At 44.7% G+C, this 19,427-nt stretch overlaps 1 protein-coding gene across 2 annotated transcripts in view; it reads right to left on the reverse strand.

Moving 5' to 3' along the window:
- Window positions 1–19,427, reverse strand: part of SLIT3 (slit guidance ligand 3) — a 634,924-nt gene that overhangs the window by 515,616 nt on the left and 99,881 nt on the right. For both annotated transcript variants that reach the window (XM_024247052.3, XM_054556205.2), the window contains one exon: window positions 11,206–11,277. In XM_024247052.3, coding sequence (XP_024102820.1) covers window positions 11,206–11,277 — 72 coding nt within the window. The remainder of the gene's footprint in view (window positions 1–11,205; window positions 11,278–19,427) is intronic.

A 19,427-nucleotide genomic window follows, 5' to 3' on the forward strand; every position in this document is an offset into this window, starting at 1 on the left:
CAATATTATTCTAAACCATGAGTCAAAAACTCAGGTCCAGCACACCAAATTTAGGCAAGGAGCATGAAATTGACTTAAATGTCTCCATTTCTATTTGGTTTGGACAGTGCTATGTTATCATAGCTTTGCTGTTGTTAATATTGTATCAACACTTTCATTACAGGCCTCAACCTCCAGGACTTTGTAAATGAACTGCAAACCTTACAAATGGAATTTAATATTCAAATCCAAGATACTGAGTCCATAGAAAAGCCAGAAGAAAGACAAAGTTACAGATGTTTTTGGTGATTTGAAATTATGCTAGAATTTGGGGCATCAAATTAAAATACTATTTGTCCCCTGGAGGGATTCCCAAATGTTGGTTGAAAATGAGAGATAATTAGGCTCTTTAGAAATGTTTCTGTTGATGCTGAATGTGGTTCAGGAAGAAATATTTCAAGATTATTGATGTGGGTACATTTGCATCTTTCAGACAACTGAAGAATGTGTGTTTGGGTTCTGCTCACCTCAAAAGGTTGTTATTTTTCTATATACAATGAAGTATTTCCCTGATATTTAATTCCATGGATAGTTTCTAACTCCAGATAAAGAGAATGAAGAATGGTATGGGTGAAGGCTGGCTTCTGGTTCTCGTTCTTAACAAAGAGATGACTATTTGAGTACCCTTGATGATGCCACTAAATCCTGCCTAGTCTGGCCAACCCCACCACAGGTCACAGGGTGCTGAGAGCAGCACTGATTTTGTGCAGAAAGGGCTCAGCTGTCACAGTTTCAACTCTGCAGGTGGGTCCCAGCCAAGGAAGTCTGAGAAAGAGCCAGGTGGCAAGAAGCCCACACTTACACCCTCTGGGCTCAGGTTAGACATTTCTGGGTTCTATATTCAGCATCCCAACCACCAGCACATTGGAGTGACACACACACAGTAGGCGTTCAACAATGCTTTAGTTGTCCCTGGACACACATTTCTCTTCCTAGAAATGGGGCAGGAATGTTATCAACAGGGAATTGACTGAGTCCCAAGCATCAGCTGGGTGTTTATTTTTCCACTTTCCTCACTCACTATTTTCATATGTAGTAAAGAGAGTGCACTGATGTATGAAGGCTTTCAGCTGTATGTGCGAGGAGGTGAGCTTGTCTTGCCATCAGCTGTTCGATGTACCACCAGGGCCAAGATTTAGGAGGTTTTTCTGAAGCCCTTACACATACAACCCTTTCTCCCTACATTCCTCCTTTCTTGCAGTGAGCAATTCAGTTGGTCCCAGATTTCACCATTATCTCTAATGGTCCAGTGCTGTTCAACGAAGGTTGGTCTGATTTCCTTAAAGGATGGCTTTTCTCACTCTGGTCCATGGCATGACTCTAGGATGACACAAATATCTTCAGAAAACCATCTTGGAAGGCCCAAGTAAACCAGCAAAAGCCCTTACCTTCAAACCAAAGAAAATACTAAATCCACGAAATCACTTAAGCCACCCTTCCAAAGAGAAGGAGATTCAAAATGTTTTATGCAGCAACCTATAAGAAACTCATTTTGTGGGATGTTTCACATTCCAGCCCATGGTTTATTCCCCCATATATCCCTGCCAGTAATATCAACCAGATGTGGCAAAGAAGTCTGTGCAGAATTGTAAAAATTACAAGCATATTCTGTAATTCCAAAGCATTGTAAAGTCACAGCTTGGTTTTCTTTCCTTCTTAAAAAAAATTTAAAAACAATTTCCAAGCTGGCAGAATGTAGTTCTCAGTACAAGTATTGCCTGATCACTTTAGAAAACTCTTCTGCTGGCCCACAGGGCTGAAGAGACTAAAAATGTAAAACCCAACTCTACCTTTGATAAATCGTAGGGAATTTAGACAGGTCTACTTGCTAGCATATATTTAGGTCTATAAATCTTTTTCTTTCAATGTTTCAAGTATTAATATCCTAGATCTCAGATAGGAGCATGTGCTTATATATACTCATATGAGCATATAAGTTCAAAATACTGAACCATGAAAGCTTCATAAAATTATGATTGTTATCTCTCTCTCATTCAAGATGTGTTTCTGCATAGAAAGCACATCACAAGGTAGGGAAAAAACTCACAGGAGTAAGAGGGTGAGAAAGTCAGAGAGACCTGAGTTCATTTCTGGTGAGTGAGTGAAACTCAAGCCCAGTTTCCTCATCAGTGTAGCAAGCATAAAAACACCCTTCATGCAGGATTCTTGGGAGGACTGAAGGAGTTGGCATCAACATAAGGTACCTAGCACACATTAGGTGCTCAAAAGATGTTTCGCTCCTTCCTTCAAAATATATAAAATAACAGGGGCTATATGAGATCGATGTTTCTTAAAGTATGCCCCTAAGTGACACACAACAAAATCACTTAGGGTGCCTATTTACAAAGTCAAATCCCCGGGTCCATTCCAAATCTAATGAACCAGACTTCCTGGGTGTGCAGCCTGGGATACAGCATTTTAACCATCCTTTCAGGATATTTGTTTCTATATGCTAAGTTTGAAAACCAACCATAGCCTAGGTCCTTGCTCTGCTGTGGGGCTAGGCCAGCACGATCACTTCGGAATATGTTAGAAATGCAGATTCTTAGGTCGCGTTCCAGACTTACACAATCAGAATCCACATTTTAACAAGATCCTTAGGTGTTCAGATACATACTAAAGTTTGAGAAGCACTGGTCTAGACTGCTATTCCTAGCTCAAAAATTCTGTAATGCAAGAATCTACAAGGCAATTTAAATGTTGGCCTTGTTATCAACTCTGTGGCAAGTCGACAGGCTTCTATGCTCAGCTGGACACATCCTATCGGAGGAGAGAGATGACACCTCCCAGGCCTTCATCCCTGGCTCTGGCTTCAGATACTACAGAGAGAATGACACAGCACCCACCATAATCCATTCTCTGTCCACACACAGATTAAAGCAAAACCTGTCTTCAAAAGCATGACAAACTCTGGAATTGATGACATGTGCCATAAAACAAACACAAGGCTGGCCTCACTGCAGTGTTCAGCGTTTGGGGGAACAGGGAGAAAAATCAGGAAATGGGGACTCAGTTTGCAGGGACATTTTCCATGAGCTTTGGGTGGTTGTGTCCCTGAAAAACGTGACCCCATGTATGAGATGGTGAGGCTGGTCTTGCCGTCCCCCGGCCTCTGAAATCTGTGCCAGCACACAAGGGAGCAGGTCTCTGCATCCAGCTTCAGGCAGGTAGGCAGTCTCTGAAACCCCACACCAGCCTGATGGATTGGTTTTTCTGTCGTGCTATTATCATTTCACCACATCAGATAACAACTCCACTGGAAAATTGGGTAGTATGGTTTTTGTTTTCTCCACTGGTTTTTCACTTTTATAGCACTGTTTCACATCAATGCAGAGTTTTATAGGGACACATATTGCATGTAGTTGTGTTTTAAAGTTTAGTGCCGAATTGGAAGACTAAGGTGGCTGCAAAGGGCTCTGTGAGTAGCAGAAAGCACTACCTAGAGGTACAGGGCTCCAGTCATTCAACAACTCTGAGCTCTTTTAGGGCTTCACAGAGATAAAGGAGCTAGCATTTACTGAATTCCTAACTAGGCGCCTGGCCCTTTAGTTACTAACTTCTCAAAAGTACAGTATAGGAATCATGGTTAGGAATGTGGGCTCTGGAGTCAGGCAAGCTTGAGTTTCAGCTTTGGCTCAGCCAGTTACTGGCTCTATGACCTTGGGCAAGCTGTCTAAATCTCTCGGCCTCTGTTTCTGTATCTCTAAAATGGGGATAATATTGTATCTACCTCTGAAATCTGAGAGGAAGTGATAGAATATACGTGAAGCACTTTGCAGAGGACCTGGCCCCTAGTAAATACACCACACACATTTGGGAACTGATCAAGGTTGAAATGTCCCTGACCCCCACCTCCCCGAAATGCTTATGTTGAAACCTTAATCCTAATACCTCAGAACATAACCAAATTGTAGATCAGGTTGCTAAAGTGGTGATCAAGTTAAAATGAGGCCATTAGGGTGGAGCCCTAATTCAACATAACTGGTGTCCTCATAAGAAGAGGAGGAGACACCAGGGGTATGCTACCACAGAGGCACGACCACGTGAGGAGGCAGCAGGGAAGGTGGTTATCTGCAAGCCAAGGAGAGAGGCACCAGGAGGAACCAATCCAGCCAGCATCTTGATCTTGGACTTCTGTCCTCCAGAACTGTGAGAAAATACATTTCTGTAGTTAAGCCACTCAGTGTGTGGTATTTTGTGATGGTAGCTGAGCAAGCTATTATAGGAACTATGATTAGCACCTATTGTGTAGCTAACCAACACAAGGCTGAAAAAGGTGAGGTCACTTGCCCAGGGTCACCAGAAGGTGAGATTCAAACCCAGGTCTGTCTGGTTCCCAAGTTTCTGATCCTTGCTCTAATACTGGACTGCCTCAAAGAAACATGAGATCATGGTTCTGAATGCAGCTCCCAATTTGTGTGGGCTTGGAGCATGTATACGTGACACCTGTGATAAAAGCAGAAAATGGCGAATGTGAAGAGGTGGCACGGACTAGCCGAGATGAGAGTTCAGAGGAGGACTCAGCCCTGGGAAGCAAGTTCCCTGGAAGCTGGAGTCTAGCAGCCTTGAACTTTTTGGTGGGGAATCTGCTCCACCATGATAACAGTGCCAGTGACTTGGGGCTAAGTTGGTTGGCCACATTGCATATAGTTTTCGGGTGCCTGGGGACTAACTTTCCAAGTCACTTGCAACTCCACTGCCCAAGTGAACGACAGCAGGTTTAGCCTCAGTGGCGTTTTTTTTTTTTTTTAAGCTGTCAAATACCTCATATAACTGAATGGAGAATAAATAAGTCCTCCATCTGGCTGCGAGTACAACTGCTTATGCAGCTATAGGTTTTTGTTTTTTTGTTTTTTTTTTAAGATGGAGTCTTACTTTGTCACCAGGCTGGAGTGCAGTGGCATGATCTCGGCTTACTTCAACCTCTGCCTCCCGGGTTCAAGCGATTCTCCTGCCTCAGCCTCTGATTAGCTGGGACTACATGCACACATCACCACACCCTGCTAATTTTTGTGTTTTTAGTAGAGACAGGGTTTCACCATGTTTGCCAGGATGGTCTCTATCTCTTGACCTCGTGATCCGCCCATCCTGGCCTCCCAAAGTGCTGGGATTACAGGCGTCAGCCACTGCGGCTGGCAGCAGCTATAAGTTTTAAACCATTACCAAATATGGGACACAATATTTGAACCTAAATCTGGGATAGGTGGGCCAAAAGGAGCCCCTTGGTCTGCTCATCCTTATAGGGCAAAGATAAACTTTTTTTCTTTTCTTTTTTCTTTCTTTTTTTTTTTGAGACAGAGTCTCGCTCTGCCATCCAAGCTGGAGTGCAGTGGCACAATCTCGGCTAACCGCAACCTCCACCTCCTGGGATCAAGTGGTTTTTGTGCCTCAGCCTCCGGAATAGCTGGGATGACAGGGGTGCACCACCATGTCCGGCTAATTTTTGTATTTTTAGTAGAGATGGGGTTTCACCACATTGGCCAGGCTTGTCTCAAACTCCTGGCTTCAAGTGATCAGCCCGCCTCGGCTTCCCAAAGTGTTGGGATTATAGGCGTCAGCCACCGCTCCCAGCTGCAATGATAAATTCTTAAAAAAAAAAAAAAAAAAGTTGTGAACCATGTGTCCCTCACACCCACCACCCCCCACCCCCGCCACTGAAAGCTCTCTAATCTGGTAAAACACAGAGGGTGTATTTTGTTTGTTTGAGATGGGGTCTCACTCTGTCGCCCAAGCTGGAGTGCAGTGGTGTGATCTCAGCTCACTGCAACCTCTGTCTCCAGGGCTCAAGCGATCCCCACACCTCAGCCTCTCAAGTAGCTGGGACCACAGGTGCAGGCCATCACGCCTAGCTATATTTTTGTATTTTTGGTAGAGGCGGGGTTTCACCATGTTGCCCAGGCTGGTCTCGAACTCCTGAGCCAGGCAATCCGACTGCCTTGGCCTCCCAAACTGCTGAGATAACAGGCATGAGCCACTGTGCCCAGCCATGCAGAGGATTTTAATCACTGTCTGCATCTTGCCTTCTGCTCCTTCTAAAGAATTTCTGGCAATATTAACCAGTCAGCCTTTAAATAACCAGAAATCCTTCACTGTCTCTCCCATGAGTAGGTTAAAGAAAAACCTGGAAGGGGATGGCAAAGGGAGAAATTAATAGCCCATAGGCCATGCAAGATCATGCTTCATCCTGTCCTCTATAGATGAAGCCCAGAGAGGCCAAGTAGCATGCCCAGGGCCACACAGCTTACAGGTAGAAGAGCCAGAATGACAACCCAGGTATTCCCACTCCAAGTGCAGTGTTCATCCAACCCTCCTCTAATTTGGAGGCTGGACTCCTTCCGTAGGTGCTGCGATGTTTATACCACAGAGCCCAAAGCCCCAGCATATGCACTACTCTTATCAGCTGACCAGCCAAGGTCAGCCATGGCCATCTTCCATGGAGCATTTACTACGTGCTTTGTTCAATGCCAATTATTTTCTCCCAGATAATTCCCATTTATCCTCACAATAACATGGAGAGGTCAGTTCTACCACTGTCTATGTTACTCATAAGAACCTGAGACAAGAGAGGTTAAGTAACTTGCCAAAGGTTTCAGGATACACAGTGGGCAGCCCCTTAACCCCTTCATTTGACTCCCTCCTCCTGTCCTCTGCTCTGGGTCAGGTGCTGCAGGAGCCTAGAAAGAACAGAAGCCCAGTCTCCACACTTGACCATGATCTACGTCAGGATGGCAGGGGGCAAATATTTACTGAGCGACCCAAGCATCGTAGAGACCTCACTGGGCATTTTGCAGACCACAGCAATATAAGTTCAGGGAACTTCCAAGATCTGGGATTCTATGGCTCATGTTCTGTGTGTTTGAACACAGAATAAGAGGACAGATATCCCACTAATACACACATGAGTCGGATGGCACTGGCTCTGAGGATGGGTGCACGGAAGGTAGCCAGCAAAGTCCTAAGGGAATCCCTTGGATATATGACAGGCCCATCACCAATCCTTTTGAGCATAACTTCAGCTGCCCGTGGTAATTAGCATGGCAGTGTGGTATGGTAGAAAACATAAGGACTTGGCAGAGACACAGATGTGTACTGAGTCCCAGTTCCATTGCATCCTAGTTATACAACTATGGGTAAGTTGGATACCCCTAAGCTTTAGAAATAGATTTAATGATTCTCTTCGCATGATTGTTGTGATGGTTAAGTCTGAGCATTGAGGCAAAGTGCCCAGTACAATACTGCTTCTTAGATAGATGGGATATATATATATATATATATATATATATATATATGCAGTAATCTAAACTTTGAGCTTTAATTTCCTGCTCTATAAAATAAGAGCATTGATTGAGGCTTAGGCAGGGAACTCCCAGTAGAGACAAATGCAGACTCTGGAGTCAGGTTTACCCAAATGTGAACCAAACGTGAATCCTGGTTCTGCCGCTAAGTAGTTGTATGATATTGTTCAAATTCTTTAACCTTTCTGCACTTGTTTCACATCTATAGAACAGTACTAACCATAGTACCTATCCCACAGAGTTGTTAGGAGAATTAAATGAGTTAATAGACATGAAGTGCTCAGAACAGCACCTGGCACTCAACGTGTTTGCTAGCGCTATTATCTACCTGAAAGTGCTATTGTAAGGATCCAAAGTACTCAAAGCGCAGGGAACTGCATACAGTGGATGCTCAATACACTAGCAGACACCTGTTGTTTTTGCATTTCACATCCCCTCTTCTGTCTTCTGATAACAAAATTACTCTCTACTATGGGGAACCCATTCTCTAAGCAAGTGGGATGAACACAGCTTGATAATCAGAGGACACCATCTCATTAGCAACATTGATTGGCTGGGACATGGGTATATATGACCAAGCTAAGTAATCGGTGTCTACCCTCAGTTCTTTCTGACAGGAACATTGACCAAGGCCCTCTTCACCAGGATCTCTGAATTAGTGCATTTTGAGTCTTTTACATTAGCTCGCAAACAAGTCCACGGTTCCAAGGGAGTGAAGGAGCAAGATGAAGACTTAATGACATCACCAAGCCCCTGGATCCAGCTGTTCCCGAAGCCATTCATAACTACCACTGCTCTTCTCAGTTATGTGAATCAATATATTGCCTCTTTGGGCTAAACTAACTTTAGTCACTAAACTAACGTCTGTCACTTGCTAGTGAGTGGTGTTACAGTCACAGCATAGGTTCTAATAAATATTATTTCCCTTTTCATTACTATTCAAAGCCTGTTTTTATTACATGACTATAGACTTTCCAAGAGATATTCTTCAGATAAACACGAAATATTAAGTACTTTTGCCTATAAGACTAATAAAAAAAGTAGTATCAAGAATTGTTTATCCCACATGGCATACTCTGGCGTAGCCACCCACATAGAATCCACATTTAGCATGAAAAATGCCTCACTGTGTCTATTGAGATGCAGTGCTCTTTTAAAACAGAGCCAGTGGCATATGTATACACACTCATGATTGCACAGTTATTGATTTTTAATTTGTACCCTGCTTACTTCCAAAAAGGCTCTGGAGTGGCTGACAAAATAAGACAATGACACAAGAGGGCCATTAAGAAAAATCAAAGATCAAGCCCAGAGAGAAAAAGGGATTGCTGATTATAGCCCAAACTTGGGTTAATATAGCTGCTTCAATAAAAAAAAAAAATTATATTTAGCTCTCAGCTTTTTGGCAGCCATTCAAAGTGTGTCATAATAGGGCACATAGAGAACTGGGCATCCTTCATGTCTACAGCTCAACACCCAGAACAGAGGCCATGCTGGAACAGACACCCAGGGAAAACCTTACTGAATGCATGAGTGAATGAATAAATGAATGAATAGTGGATAAAAGAATCAAAGCTTGCCAAGGGCACTGTTTATATCTTTAGGCCTATTTCATTCATTTATTCATCTACCCATTCAACCATCACTGACGGAGTGCCTATGTGTGCCAAGTTATGCCCGGACATGGACCCAGCAAGAGATGGATACCAAAATGAGTCAAATATCATCCCTGCCTTCCCAGCTGCAGCTCTCTGACTTGAAGCAAAAGCTCAGGGTAATTTACCTCAATGCTTATCGCAACTCCTAGTCTCCTTCATGGCTCCCAGAGAAAGGAGATCAGAAACTGAGGTTGTAAAGACAGAAATTGTAGGAGTAATAATAGTTGTCTTGGTGCTTACACTTATACAGCACTTTACAAAACACATGTGCACCATGATCTCATTGGATACTTACAGTTCCTCTACAAGGTAGGTAAAAAGGGAGGAGAGGGTATCTCCCTTTACCGATGAAGATATTTAGATACCGAAGGAAAAGTGACTCTCTCAAGCTCTCTCAGGACGTGGCAGAGGACATAACTCATAGGTTCCCCATGCCCACGTGCCTGGCTCCCAGAATCTCAGAGACCTGTTATCACCACTTGAAATTTCTACTTTGCCTGGATCAACCAACTCGCAAAAAATGGCCATCACCTGATAGCCATGGGAAGGTTTCTGTGAGCAAGAACCAACCCACCTGACATCCTGCAGCAGCTGGGATGCTCAGACCCCACCCACATAAAGTCGTCCAGCATTCCAGCCTCACAGGTACCTTCCCATTGCCTTTAAACTGATGCTCATGTCTCAGATGAATAGTATATACTCTGCTGTAGTATTTAGTTAACAGCAGGTTGAAAGGTGCAATGCAGTACTGGGTGGAGAGATGGTGATTATGTGAGCATCTAAGGACAGGGCTATGAAAGGCAGGGGATGTTACAAACCAGGGTGGTTTCTGGTATGCCCATTTGGCATAGCTTATACAGCTCTTCTGGACCCCTGGGGCTGCTGAACAGCATTTCCTCCGCCCCCATGCCCATCCAGGCAGACCCAGACTGGAAGAGTAAAAAGGAGGGTATAGTCTTTCCTACATTTAGCAAAGTCAGCTAGGGCGACTGAGCCAGAGAAATGGGGCACACAGCAAGAGGAGACCTGACAAAGTGCAGGTGTGTCCTAGAGAAGGCAAGCAAGACCACTGCATGACTGGAATACCAGCCAACCCTTGCCTGTTCTTGTTCCAGCAAAGTGCCCTTTTAAACTAAATTTATGTATATAGTCTGTGTGTGTGTGTGTGTGTGTGTGTGTGTGTGTGTGTGTACAGACGTATATAAATATATATTCCTAATTCAGAACTCATTCGTAAGTGCACACACTGACATGTGTTTCATGTTTCCCAATTTATCCCAGAGCCTATATGCAGTGTTTCGCTGCACAAGTAGGCATTAAATGCAACCACTGGGAATGAGAATGGTGCCCACAACGTTGGAGCCTCCCTGCAATGTTGAAGCCTTCCCAGCCAGGCTGTAAATCTTGCTACTTGACTGCAAAGCCATCCAGGACTGTGTCGCTTCATTCAGAAAGGTGAGCCTTGGGCGATCCAGTACACCCCATGAACTGAGTCACTGCCAGCACGATTTCGGGTTCACTGTCAATAATTTAATTAGCACTTGCCTGACATCTACAATACATGAATCACAGTCTCCACCCTCACCTGCAACTCCAGCTCCTGGGCTTCCAAATTCTCCCACTGAATAAATAGAAGTATCTCCAACTCTCCCCTCTCCTCATTTTACCCTGGACTTCTGAAAACGATAAAGCAAAATTCAACACGTTTTGTCCTTTTCCCACAAAATCATAAACCCCCAGACCCAGGGTTCCTAGACTGGCAGCGCTAGGAAGTGGGAAAAAGGCAGGAGCTGCTTCAACCAGCAAGGTGATGAGGTTGCCGTGTTTGGTCCAAACCATTGCCTTCTGAGACCACTGGCAGTCTCGCGTGAATAAACCTATCTCAAACCCCACCTCAGGGAATTTCCCTGAAGTAAGTTCAGACCCACAATAAATGGAAGCATCTCCTCCCTCCTTGCAAGGCAATGACGGACTACCACACATCACTAGTCCTCACTGGTCACGCAAGCCGCTGATGTCTGAGAGAAGGAGCAAGAAGTCAGGCCTGGAAGTGTTTGTTGGGGGTGGATGTCATGTCAAAACCCTGCTCCAAGTCTGTATGTCAGGGCCTAACTGCCAAGCTCCACACGGCACGGCGCTCCACAAACCACATCCTCCACATCACCAAAGCCAGGCAAGACACAAGGTAGAGAACACAAGGCAACTCTACTCACAGTCTGGTGAGCTTCGGCGTGCTCTGGAAAAGCAATTCTGGAAGGACTTGGAGCTTATTCTTGTTCAGGCGCCTAAAGAGGAAAGAGAATGGAAGGATGTCAAGGGGACATTAAACCAGATCAAATGTATTCAGATAACACTTTAATCAATCAGTCAATCAATCAATAGGCATTAAGAGACTCTCTACATCTTTCGGTATGGGCTGCTCAACACATGTAAGGTACAGTCCCTGTTGGCGGGGCTTAGAGTCGGGCTGGGAATGCAAAGCAAAGGTCAGTCAAAAGTAAAAACACAGCACACGTGCTGTGCTGCCACGTCTCCATCAGAGTCTTGGAGAGACATCACTAATGGATCACAATATTCCTTCCCATGGACCCCAGACAAGACTTTTGAACTTTTCTCACCATGAGCTCCGTGTAGCTATTACTGAGTGATGAAACTGGCATGTGAAATACACCCCTAAAAACATAAATGGGCCAGCCACGGTGGCTCACGCCTGTAATCCCAGTATTTTGAGAGGCCGAGGCAGGCAGATCATGAGGTCAAGAGATCGAGACCATCTTGGGCAACATGGTGAAACCCCATTTCTAATAAAAATACAAAAAATTGGCTGGGCGTGGTGCTGCATGCCTGTAATCCCAGCTACTTGGGAGGCTGAGGCAGGAGAATCTCTTGAACCCAGGAGGCAGAGGTTACAGTGAGCTGAGATCGTGCCACTGCACTCCAGCCTGGTGACAGAGCAAGACTCTATCTCAAAAAAAAAAAAAAAAAGAAGAAAAGGAAACCTTAAATGAAATATCAGAGGAAATATTCAGGATCCTAAACAGTGATCATGGGAGCAGATAGTAGTTGCTTTAGGAACAAAGAAGAGGGCATGGCAGATCACCTTGGATTGAGGAACAAAATGGAATTCTGGCCATCTTGGCTCTGTGGACCAGAGTAGGGCTCCATTGTGAGTTTTGTGGGTCCTTGGCAATTTTGCCTTTGTGGGCTGCTTTCTCCATCAAAATTTTTCTTAATATTACATTTTATAACTATGTTGGTACAAATGCAAATATATTATTACATAACATTTCTACCCAAAAGTTCATTGTTGTCTTCCAATATTAGAAGAAATTAAAACATTTTCATGGGCCCCTAACAGTATTGTAGACCCTTATCACCATCCCCACTGGGACTCATGGAGAAGTAGGCCCTGGGTCAGGGACCAAGGTCTGGGCATGAGGTGTGGCTTGTGGCAAAAATCAGCCCAGTAGGGATGGCTCAAATTGGATGTTGGCCAACAGGGCCCGTCTCTCCTAAGCATGATCAATGCTAAACACCCACAGAAAGGCTACCTGAGTTTTTAAGTGACACAGAGCCATCATTATGATCTCCATGAAGGCTGCTTTCTTCGGAGCATTGGGCCAAGAGAGAGGCCCTGTTGTATGCTAGCCCCATGCCCCTCTGCCCTAGTGAGTTGCCACAGCCTAGCAAGGGAAACAGGAAGCCACCCAAACCATGATTAAAGCATACACCCCACAGTCCCCAGCATCTTTCAGACCCAAAGAGCAGTTCATAGCCTGGATGAATTTTTCTACTTAGAGTGAACTGAGTATGGACTATTACATGATATAACTGTATGATCCCCATCTGAGAGCTAAAGCAAACTAAGGAATAGAAAAGATGAGTTTCTCCCCTAGCTCCTGGCCCCAAAGCCCTGGCCCCCTTCCCCTGCCACCAAACAGACATGCTTTCCTATTTGGGATTTTGCTCCCATTTCCCCCCTTTCTTCCTAAGTCTATGGACAACAACTTTAGAGGGATGAGCGACTAGAAGGAGGTCAAGCAGGACAAAGCATGTGAGAGAGAAGCATTGAAGACTTCATATAATAAGCCCACTGTCAAGAGGGTGCTACTCAGCCTGATAGCCAAGCAGTGAGTGGGTAAGCATTGGGCAGGGATACCATCCACGAGACTCCTGATGAGGAGGAGGCAAGGAGGAAAGGCTGGAAAGTTGGATAAGATAAGCTCTAATTCCCTGGCCACCACTGGGGCGGGCTGACTCTTGTTTTGCTTTGTTTGAGATGGAGTCTCGCTCTGTTGCCCAGGCTGGAGTGCAATGGTGCAATCTTGGCTCTCTGCAACCTCCACCTCCCAGGTTCAAGTGATTCCCCCACCTCCGCCTCCTGACTAGCTGAGATTACAGGTATGCACCACCATGCCTGGCTAATTTTTGTGTTTTTAGTAGAGACGGTTTTCACCATGTTGGCCTGGCTGTTCTCAAACTTCTGACCTCAAGTGATCTGCCCGCCTCAGCCTCCCAAAGTGCTGGAATTACAGGAGTGAGTCACCGTGCCTGGCTGAGGGCAGCCTGACTCTTACCCCAGTGCTTTTCATTTTTTAAAAATTGCAGTAAAATCACATATCATGAGATTTATCTTCTTAGCAATAAAAAAACTGTACACTAAAAGTGTAGTTAGTTCAGTAGCGTTGAGTATATTCACATCATTGAACAACTAATCTCCAGAACTTTTTCATCTTGCAAAACTGAAATTCTGTCCCTGTTGAACAACAACTTCCTATCTCTCCTTCTCCAGCCCCTGGCAATCACCATTCCACTGTCTGTCTCTGATTTTGCCTGGTGCTCTTTGACTACTGCCAGTATCTGCTTTTTGTGTGTTCCCATCACTAAAGTAGAAAAAAAAGTGGGGGACTCCAGGAAGAGGAGGATGAGGCAACATCTATTTTTATGTTTTGAGTAGTTCCCATGTACTCAGTGAGAACAGGTGGAAGCCATTGGAACAGGAGAAGGCTTGATGTGATGTATGTGGGATTCACTGGGGCTGGGCACAGGTCTGGCTATATTGTGCTCTTGCTGTGGGATCTGAGGCAAGCTATCTAGCCCTTTGGACCCCAGTTTCGGATCTGCAAAATGGGTTACAGTGAGTCTTAAATGACACAGTGTCTACGCAAGTGTTCAGCACTGCAATAAGAGCATGGCAACAGTGATGACAATGGTATGGATTGAGTTCTACATGCACGTCAAACGCCACGCCACGTGCTACACAGGCAGGATCATAACTGCAGCGGTGCTCATGGTAGGTGTCATTATTAATCTTGTCTCATACAGAATGAACCTGAAGCCTGGGGAGGTCAAGCCATCCCCAAGGCCACAGTGTCAGGAAGTGGTAGTGGCAGGATTTGCACCCAGTCGGTCAGACTCCAGAGCTCTAGTTCTGAACCACCATGTTACTCAAAGCCTTTCAATAAATAACAGCTCCCTCTCCCTTTCCCTTTCTTAATTTTTCTGTTTCTTTTCATCCAGAGTTGCCACTTCCTCCAATCCATCCAAGGCAACGAACCACTCTGTGTACATTGCCTTCCCTGGAAAGGAACTCTCTTGGAGGTCCCCAAGGCAAGAACTGAGTCTTTATGTGGGTCTGTCTGGAACCACCCTCTATTGTCACAACTGTACAAAGTCTTGTAAGAGTTACATTCAGAGAACTAACACTCCATTCCAGGCAAAAATCCTAAAACCCAGCTTGCTGCTGTCTGCAGTGAGTAGGGTGTTCGGTTTGCTGAAAACCCTAAACCAGAGTTGAAGCTAAAAATAAAACCAGCTTGGCTCCAAGGCTCCTGGAAGGGAAGGCATCAGTTTTTTGCCGGTATTTGTGGCCGGACGAAAATAAAAATATAACCAAATTTAGCCAATTGTGCACTGCCCACTGCTTCATAAACCCTGAATGAGGATTCTGGGACAGATGGGTGGGGCTCTGCTCCCAAAAGCCTTGGGGCCTTTCCACTTAAGCTTGGGCAGGTCGCCTGCTGGTTCTCAATATCAGAAGGAGCTAGATACTGTATTTCCTGGTAACTCCAGGATTTACTCATATTTTCTGAGCGAACAGCCGGGCCTGGAAAGTCTTCCTTGAAAAGATGATGAAGGCTCCAAGCTGCATAAGGTACACTTCCCATGTGGCTGCTATGAAAGCAGCCCCTGAACACGAAAATGAACAGAATGAGACATGCTGTTCTCCTGATAAACAGGTAAGTGCCGGGTGCAGACAGTGGCTACTGGCCATGGTACACTCATGCCATCTGCTGTTCTGTTACTCTGGGTCCAGAGGTGGAGATCTCCTGCCATAGTTCAAGCTGGAAGTAAATCCATGATTACTGAATGGAGAACAGGACTGAATAGGACTCATATGAGGACAGAACTGAGGAAGTCAGCAAATGAGATGTGGGCCAGGGCAATGACAGGATAAGGCCTTCCTAGGTATTACCTCTCCTGCTGAGATCAAAATTCCTTCTCAGCTTTCCTGATGCAACAATGGGGAGCATAAAGGTAAAAAAAAAAAAACAACAACTGGCTGCTGAGTTGCAAAGCCATATTGCTTTCTTTTCAGCCTGAACTGAGAAGCACTAAGAAATAGGCCCTTGCCTTTGTGGAACCACTAAAGGCCTTTCTAGATGTACCTGGGTGTAAGATATAAATAGAAGTTTTTGCCACTTCATCGAACCCATCCATGTATCCATTCAACCATTCATCCATCCAACTGTTCTTTTATCTGTACATCCAACCACCATCCATCCATCCATCAACCCATCTACCCAAGCATTCACTCATCTATCCAACCACCATTTACCCATCCATCCATTCTTTCATTTCTCCAGTCATTTTTTCAATATGAACATACAAAAATGAGTAAGATACAGTCCCTTCTTTTAAAAATGTCATATGCTAGTGAAGAAGATAGACCTGAAAACAAAAAATTGCCATGTTCTTGAAAGTGAAGGTGTCGTGAGAACACAGTGGAGCAGCAGCTAACCCAGTCCTTGTTAAAAGAAGGCTTCCCAAGGAAGATGGTTTTGAGTTTAATTTTAAAGGATGACTAGGACTCTTTAGGAGACAGGGATGGAGACTTCTAGACTGAGAGAGCAGTACGTGCTTTGTATTCCATGGAGGGCCAGGAGACAGAGCATTTGGGAAGCAGGCTTGCATTGCTAGAACACAGAGGTGACCTGCGAACACAAGTGATGAAGGTGTACAATTAGGCAGCAGTCATACCACAAAGGGCCTTTTTATCCATAATAAAGAATTTGGGCTTGGCTTTTTACAGATAGTAAGAGGGAGCCAGAGAAAGGGTTTGAGCAAGGGAGTGATAATCTGGTTTGAATTTTAAAAAAGCTCCTGGCCAGGCGCGGTGGCTCATGCCTGTAATCTCAGCACTTTGGGAGGCCACAGTGGGCAGATCACGAGGTCAGGAGCTCGAGACCAGCCTGGCCAACATGATGAAACCCCGTTTCTACTAAAAATATAAAAATTAGCTGGGCATGGGGGTGCACATCTGTAATCCCAGCTACTCGAGAGGCTTAGGCAGGAGAATCACTTGAACCCAGGAGGCAGAGGTTGTGGTGAGCTGAGATCACGCCACTGCACGCCAGCCTGGGCGACAGAGCAAGACTCTGACTCAAAACACAAACAAACAAACAAAATCTATCTATCTATCTATCTATCTATATATATATATATACACGCACACACACACATACATATACACATGTCTCCTGAGTAGCAGTAAGCCCAGTTTGGAGGAGGGTGAAATCGGAAGCAGGAAAACCAGTTAAAATGGTTCTTGGGTAACTAGTATCTCTGCGTGAAGACCTGATTAAGGATAACAGTGCAGCTGAAGTGTAGGAGAGAGAGGTGAGGTATAATCAGCTGGGTTTTGTGACAGGATGTACGTGAGGATTGGTTTCTGCGTGAAGACCTGGTTAAGGATAACAGTGTGGCTGAAATGTAGGAGAGAGAAGTGAGGTATAATCAGCTGGGTTTTGTGACAGGATGTACGTGAGGATTGAGGGAGTTACAGGAGTGCAGGTATGAAAAGTGGCTCCAGGTTGGGTAACTGATCAGTCAAATTACCAATCCCTAATGAGAAGAATAGAGAAGGGAGGAACACTGTGCAGAAAGTGGTGTGTTTAGATTCAGGATTTCTGCAATGCTGAAATCTCTCAAATATGTTTTGACAACTAATAGCAGTAGCTAGTAATAACACTAAAACCATGAGCCAGGCATTGTACTGAGCACTTTACATGCACTACCTCATTTAATCTCCATGGAAACGCTCGGAGGCCAGCGCTCTTAGCACCCCTATATTTAGGAAATACCGGCCTAAGAAGGTTAAGAACTTGCCCAAAGTCAAGCTTGACCAACGTGATGGTTGGTGGGACTTGAACCCCGGTGCCTGCTGCTAAGCCTGTGCTCTTACCTACTATGTGTAGTGAGAATTCTTAATTTAGCCCTTCATTATAAACTGTCTTATCATCTAAGTTTCAAGGACTAAGGGTGGGAAATACAACTAAAAAGTCCTTTGCGTCCCAACAGTAGCCAACACAGCATCAGGCACACAAAGAACCTTCCAGAAGGGCCTACTGAATTTCATGAATAAATCAAAAGGTAGGAAAGGCCAGCTAGGGGAGCCTGATGAATCAATAGCCCTGCTGATCCGGGAAGTCACACTGTGAGAGGGTAAACAGGGCTCCCAGAGGGCCTGCCTACCTGAGTCTGTCTTCATCGTTCAGAAACTTCTTAGAGACTCAGCTTTCAGAGGTATCAAACTCACTGACAAGCAAGGCGAGCAGGGCGAAGGGCTCACTACTTCCCCTCCCTCAGGAAAGGGAAGGGGTGAGGGGCCACCAGGGCCTGGGCATGGCCCACTGCACATCAAATCCCCTCCTTTCCTCAGGGAGGTGTAGGATGTCAGCTGCCCAATCAGGCCTGAGGGAGGAAGAAAGTCAAAGTGTGCTAACCCCTACAGGTCACCAGGACTACTTGCTTTAGTAATGAACTCAATTGTTTCCCCTTCCCCAGGCAGCTTCTTAGGCAGCCTGAATTCTTTCTCTGTCTACTGGTACTTTCAGAAATGCTCACATGTCTCAACAACAAGGACCCAAGCAGCTTTGTTATCTAGTACAAAAGCTCCATGCCACTCCCAATGGAGAGAGGGAGAGGGACAATGCTTCCTGCCAGCTGCTGCTCCAGGCCAGCAAGCGCCAGGGATGATGACTGCAGACTCCGGGCAAGGGCAGAACCAAACTTCACAGGCCTCAAACATCAGTTCAGAGATGACATCATCAGCTATGAAGATGTACAGATGTCACTATGAATCAGGGGCAAAAAACTTGAACTCTGGAGAGTCAAAAGAGCAGAGATCCTTGATCTGGGGCTGTTCCCACTAGTTGTTTACTGTAGTCACTGAAGGCCGCTTACTTGCTTGGTTTCCTCACCTGTCTAACAGCCAATTCAGGCTTTTTTTTCCTGCTATGCAAATTTTCATAATACAAACTGGATGTAATCTGAGCAATTCAGCAAGGAAGCTAATTTGTGATGGTTGTTGGTTTATACCAGTGTCATGATCAGGAACGGTCCCCATATGTGGGGCAGGAAAGCCTAATGGCTTACAGACTCAATACCCAGGGCCATTTTAGTTGAATGATGCTATTATTCTTTGCCTTTGAGGCTTCCCTTTTTTGGAGGGACAAGCAGCTTCACTGAGATATAATGGAGCTTCCTTATAGTAAGTGTGGACCAACCCACAATTTATTTTAATGGCTTAACCGCAAGTTGACCTGAGATTTGTCTTCCATGGTATTCAGTATTTGCTCAATGACATTTAGGCTGGCTTACACCAGTTTTGAAATCAGTTATTTTTTAGTTTCTAAGTTCTGAAAGTCCTAATAGCAATTAAAAACCCCTTTATTTTTGACATTTCTGTAGGAGAAAGAACTTTGTGGTCATACTTTAAAATTCTGATCCCTAAGCAGTTTTTTTTCCCCCTCACTGAAGATGTTTGCAAGAACCCTTTTAAAAAATAACCTAAAGATTATTTTAGGAACACAATTATTATGTAATAGCAAAACATGTACCTCATGGGATACCTGAGAGGGCTGAATGGTTTAACATCTGTAAAGGGCTTTGCAATGTTTCTCCAGGGCTCAGTAAGTGGTAGCTGTTACAGCTACTGTTATTATCACTATAATTGTCCCTAGATATCCCAAGAAGTTGGAAATTCAGGAGATTTATGTCTCCTTCATAGATGACTATATTGGTCAGGAAGGCAATAACAAACGAACTCCAAAATCTCAGTGGGTTAACACAATAAACACTTACTCCACACTCACGTAAAGGGCTTGTTCCATGTGGTATGATACCTTAGAGAACATGTGGCCTCCAAGGCTGC

Source organism: Pongo abelii, chromosome 4, assembly GCF_028885655.2.
Source record: "Pongo abelii isolate AG06213 chromosome 4, NHGRI_mPonAbe1-v2.0_pri, whole genome shotgun sequence".
Taxonomy (NCBI): Eukaryota; Metazoa; Chordata; class Mammalia; order Primates; family Hominidae; genus Pongo; species Pongo abelii.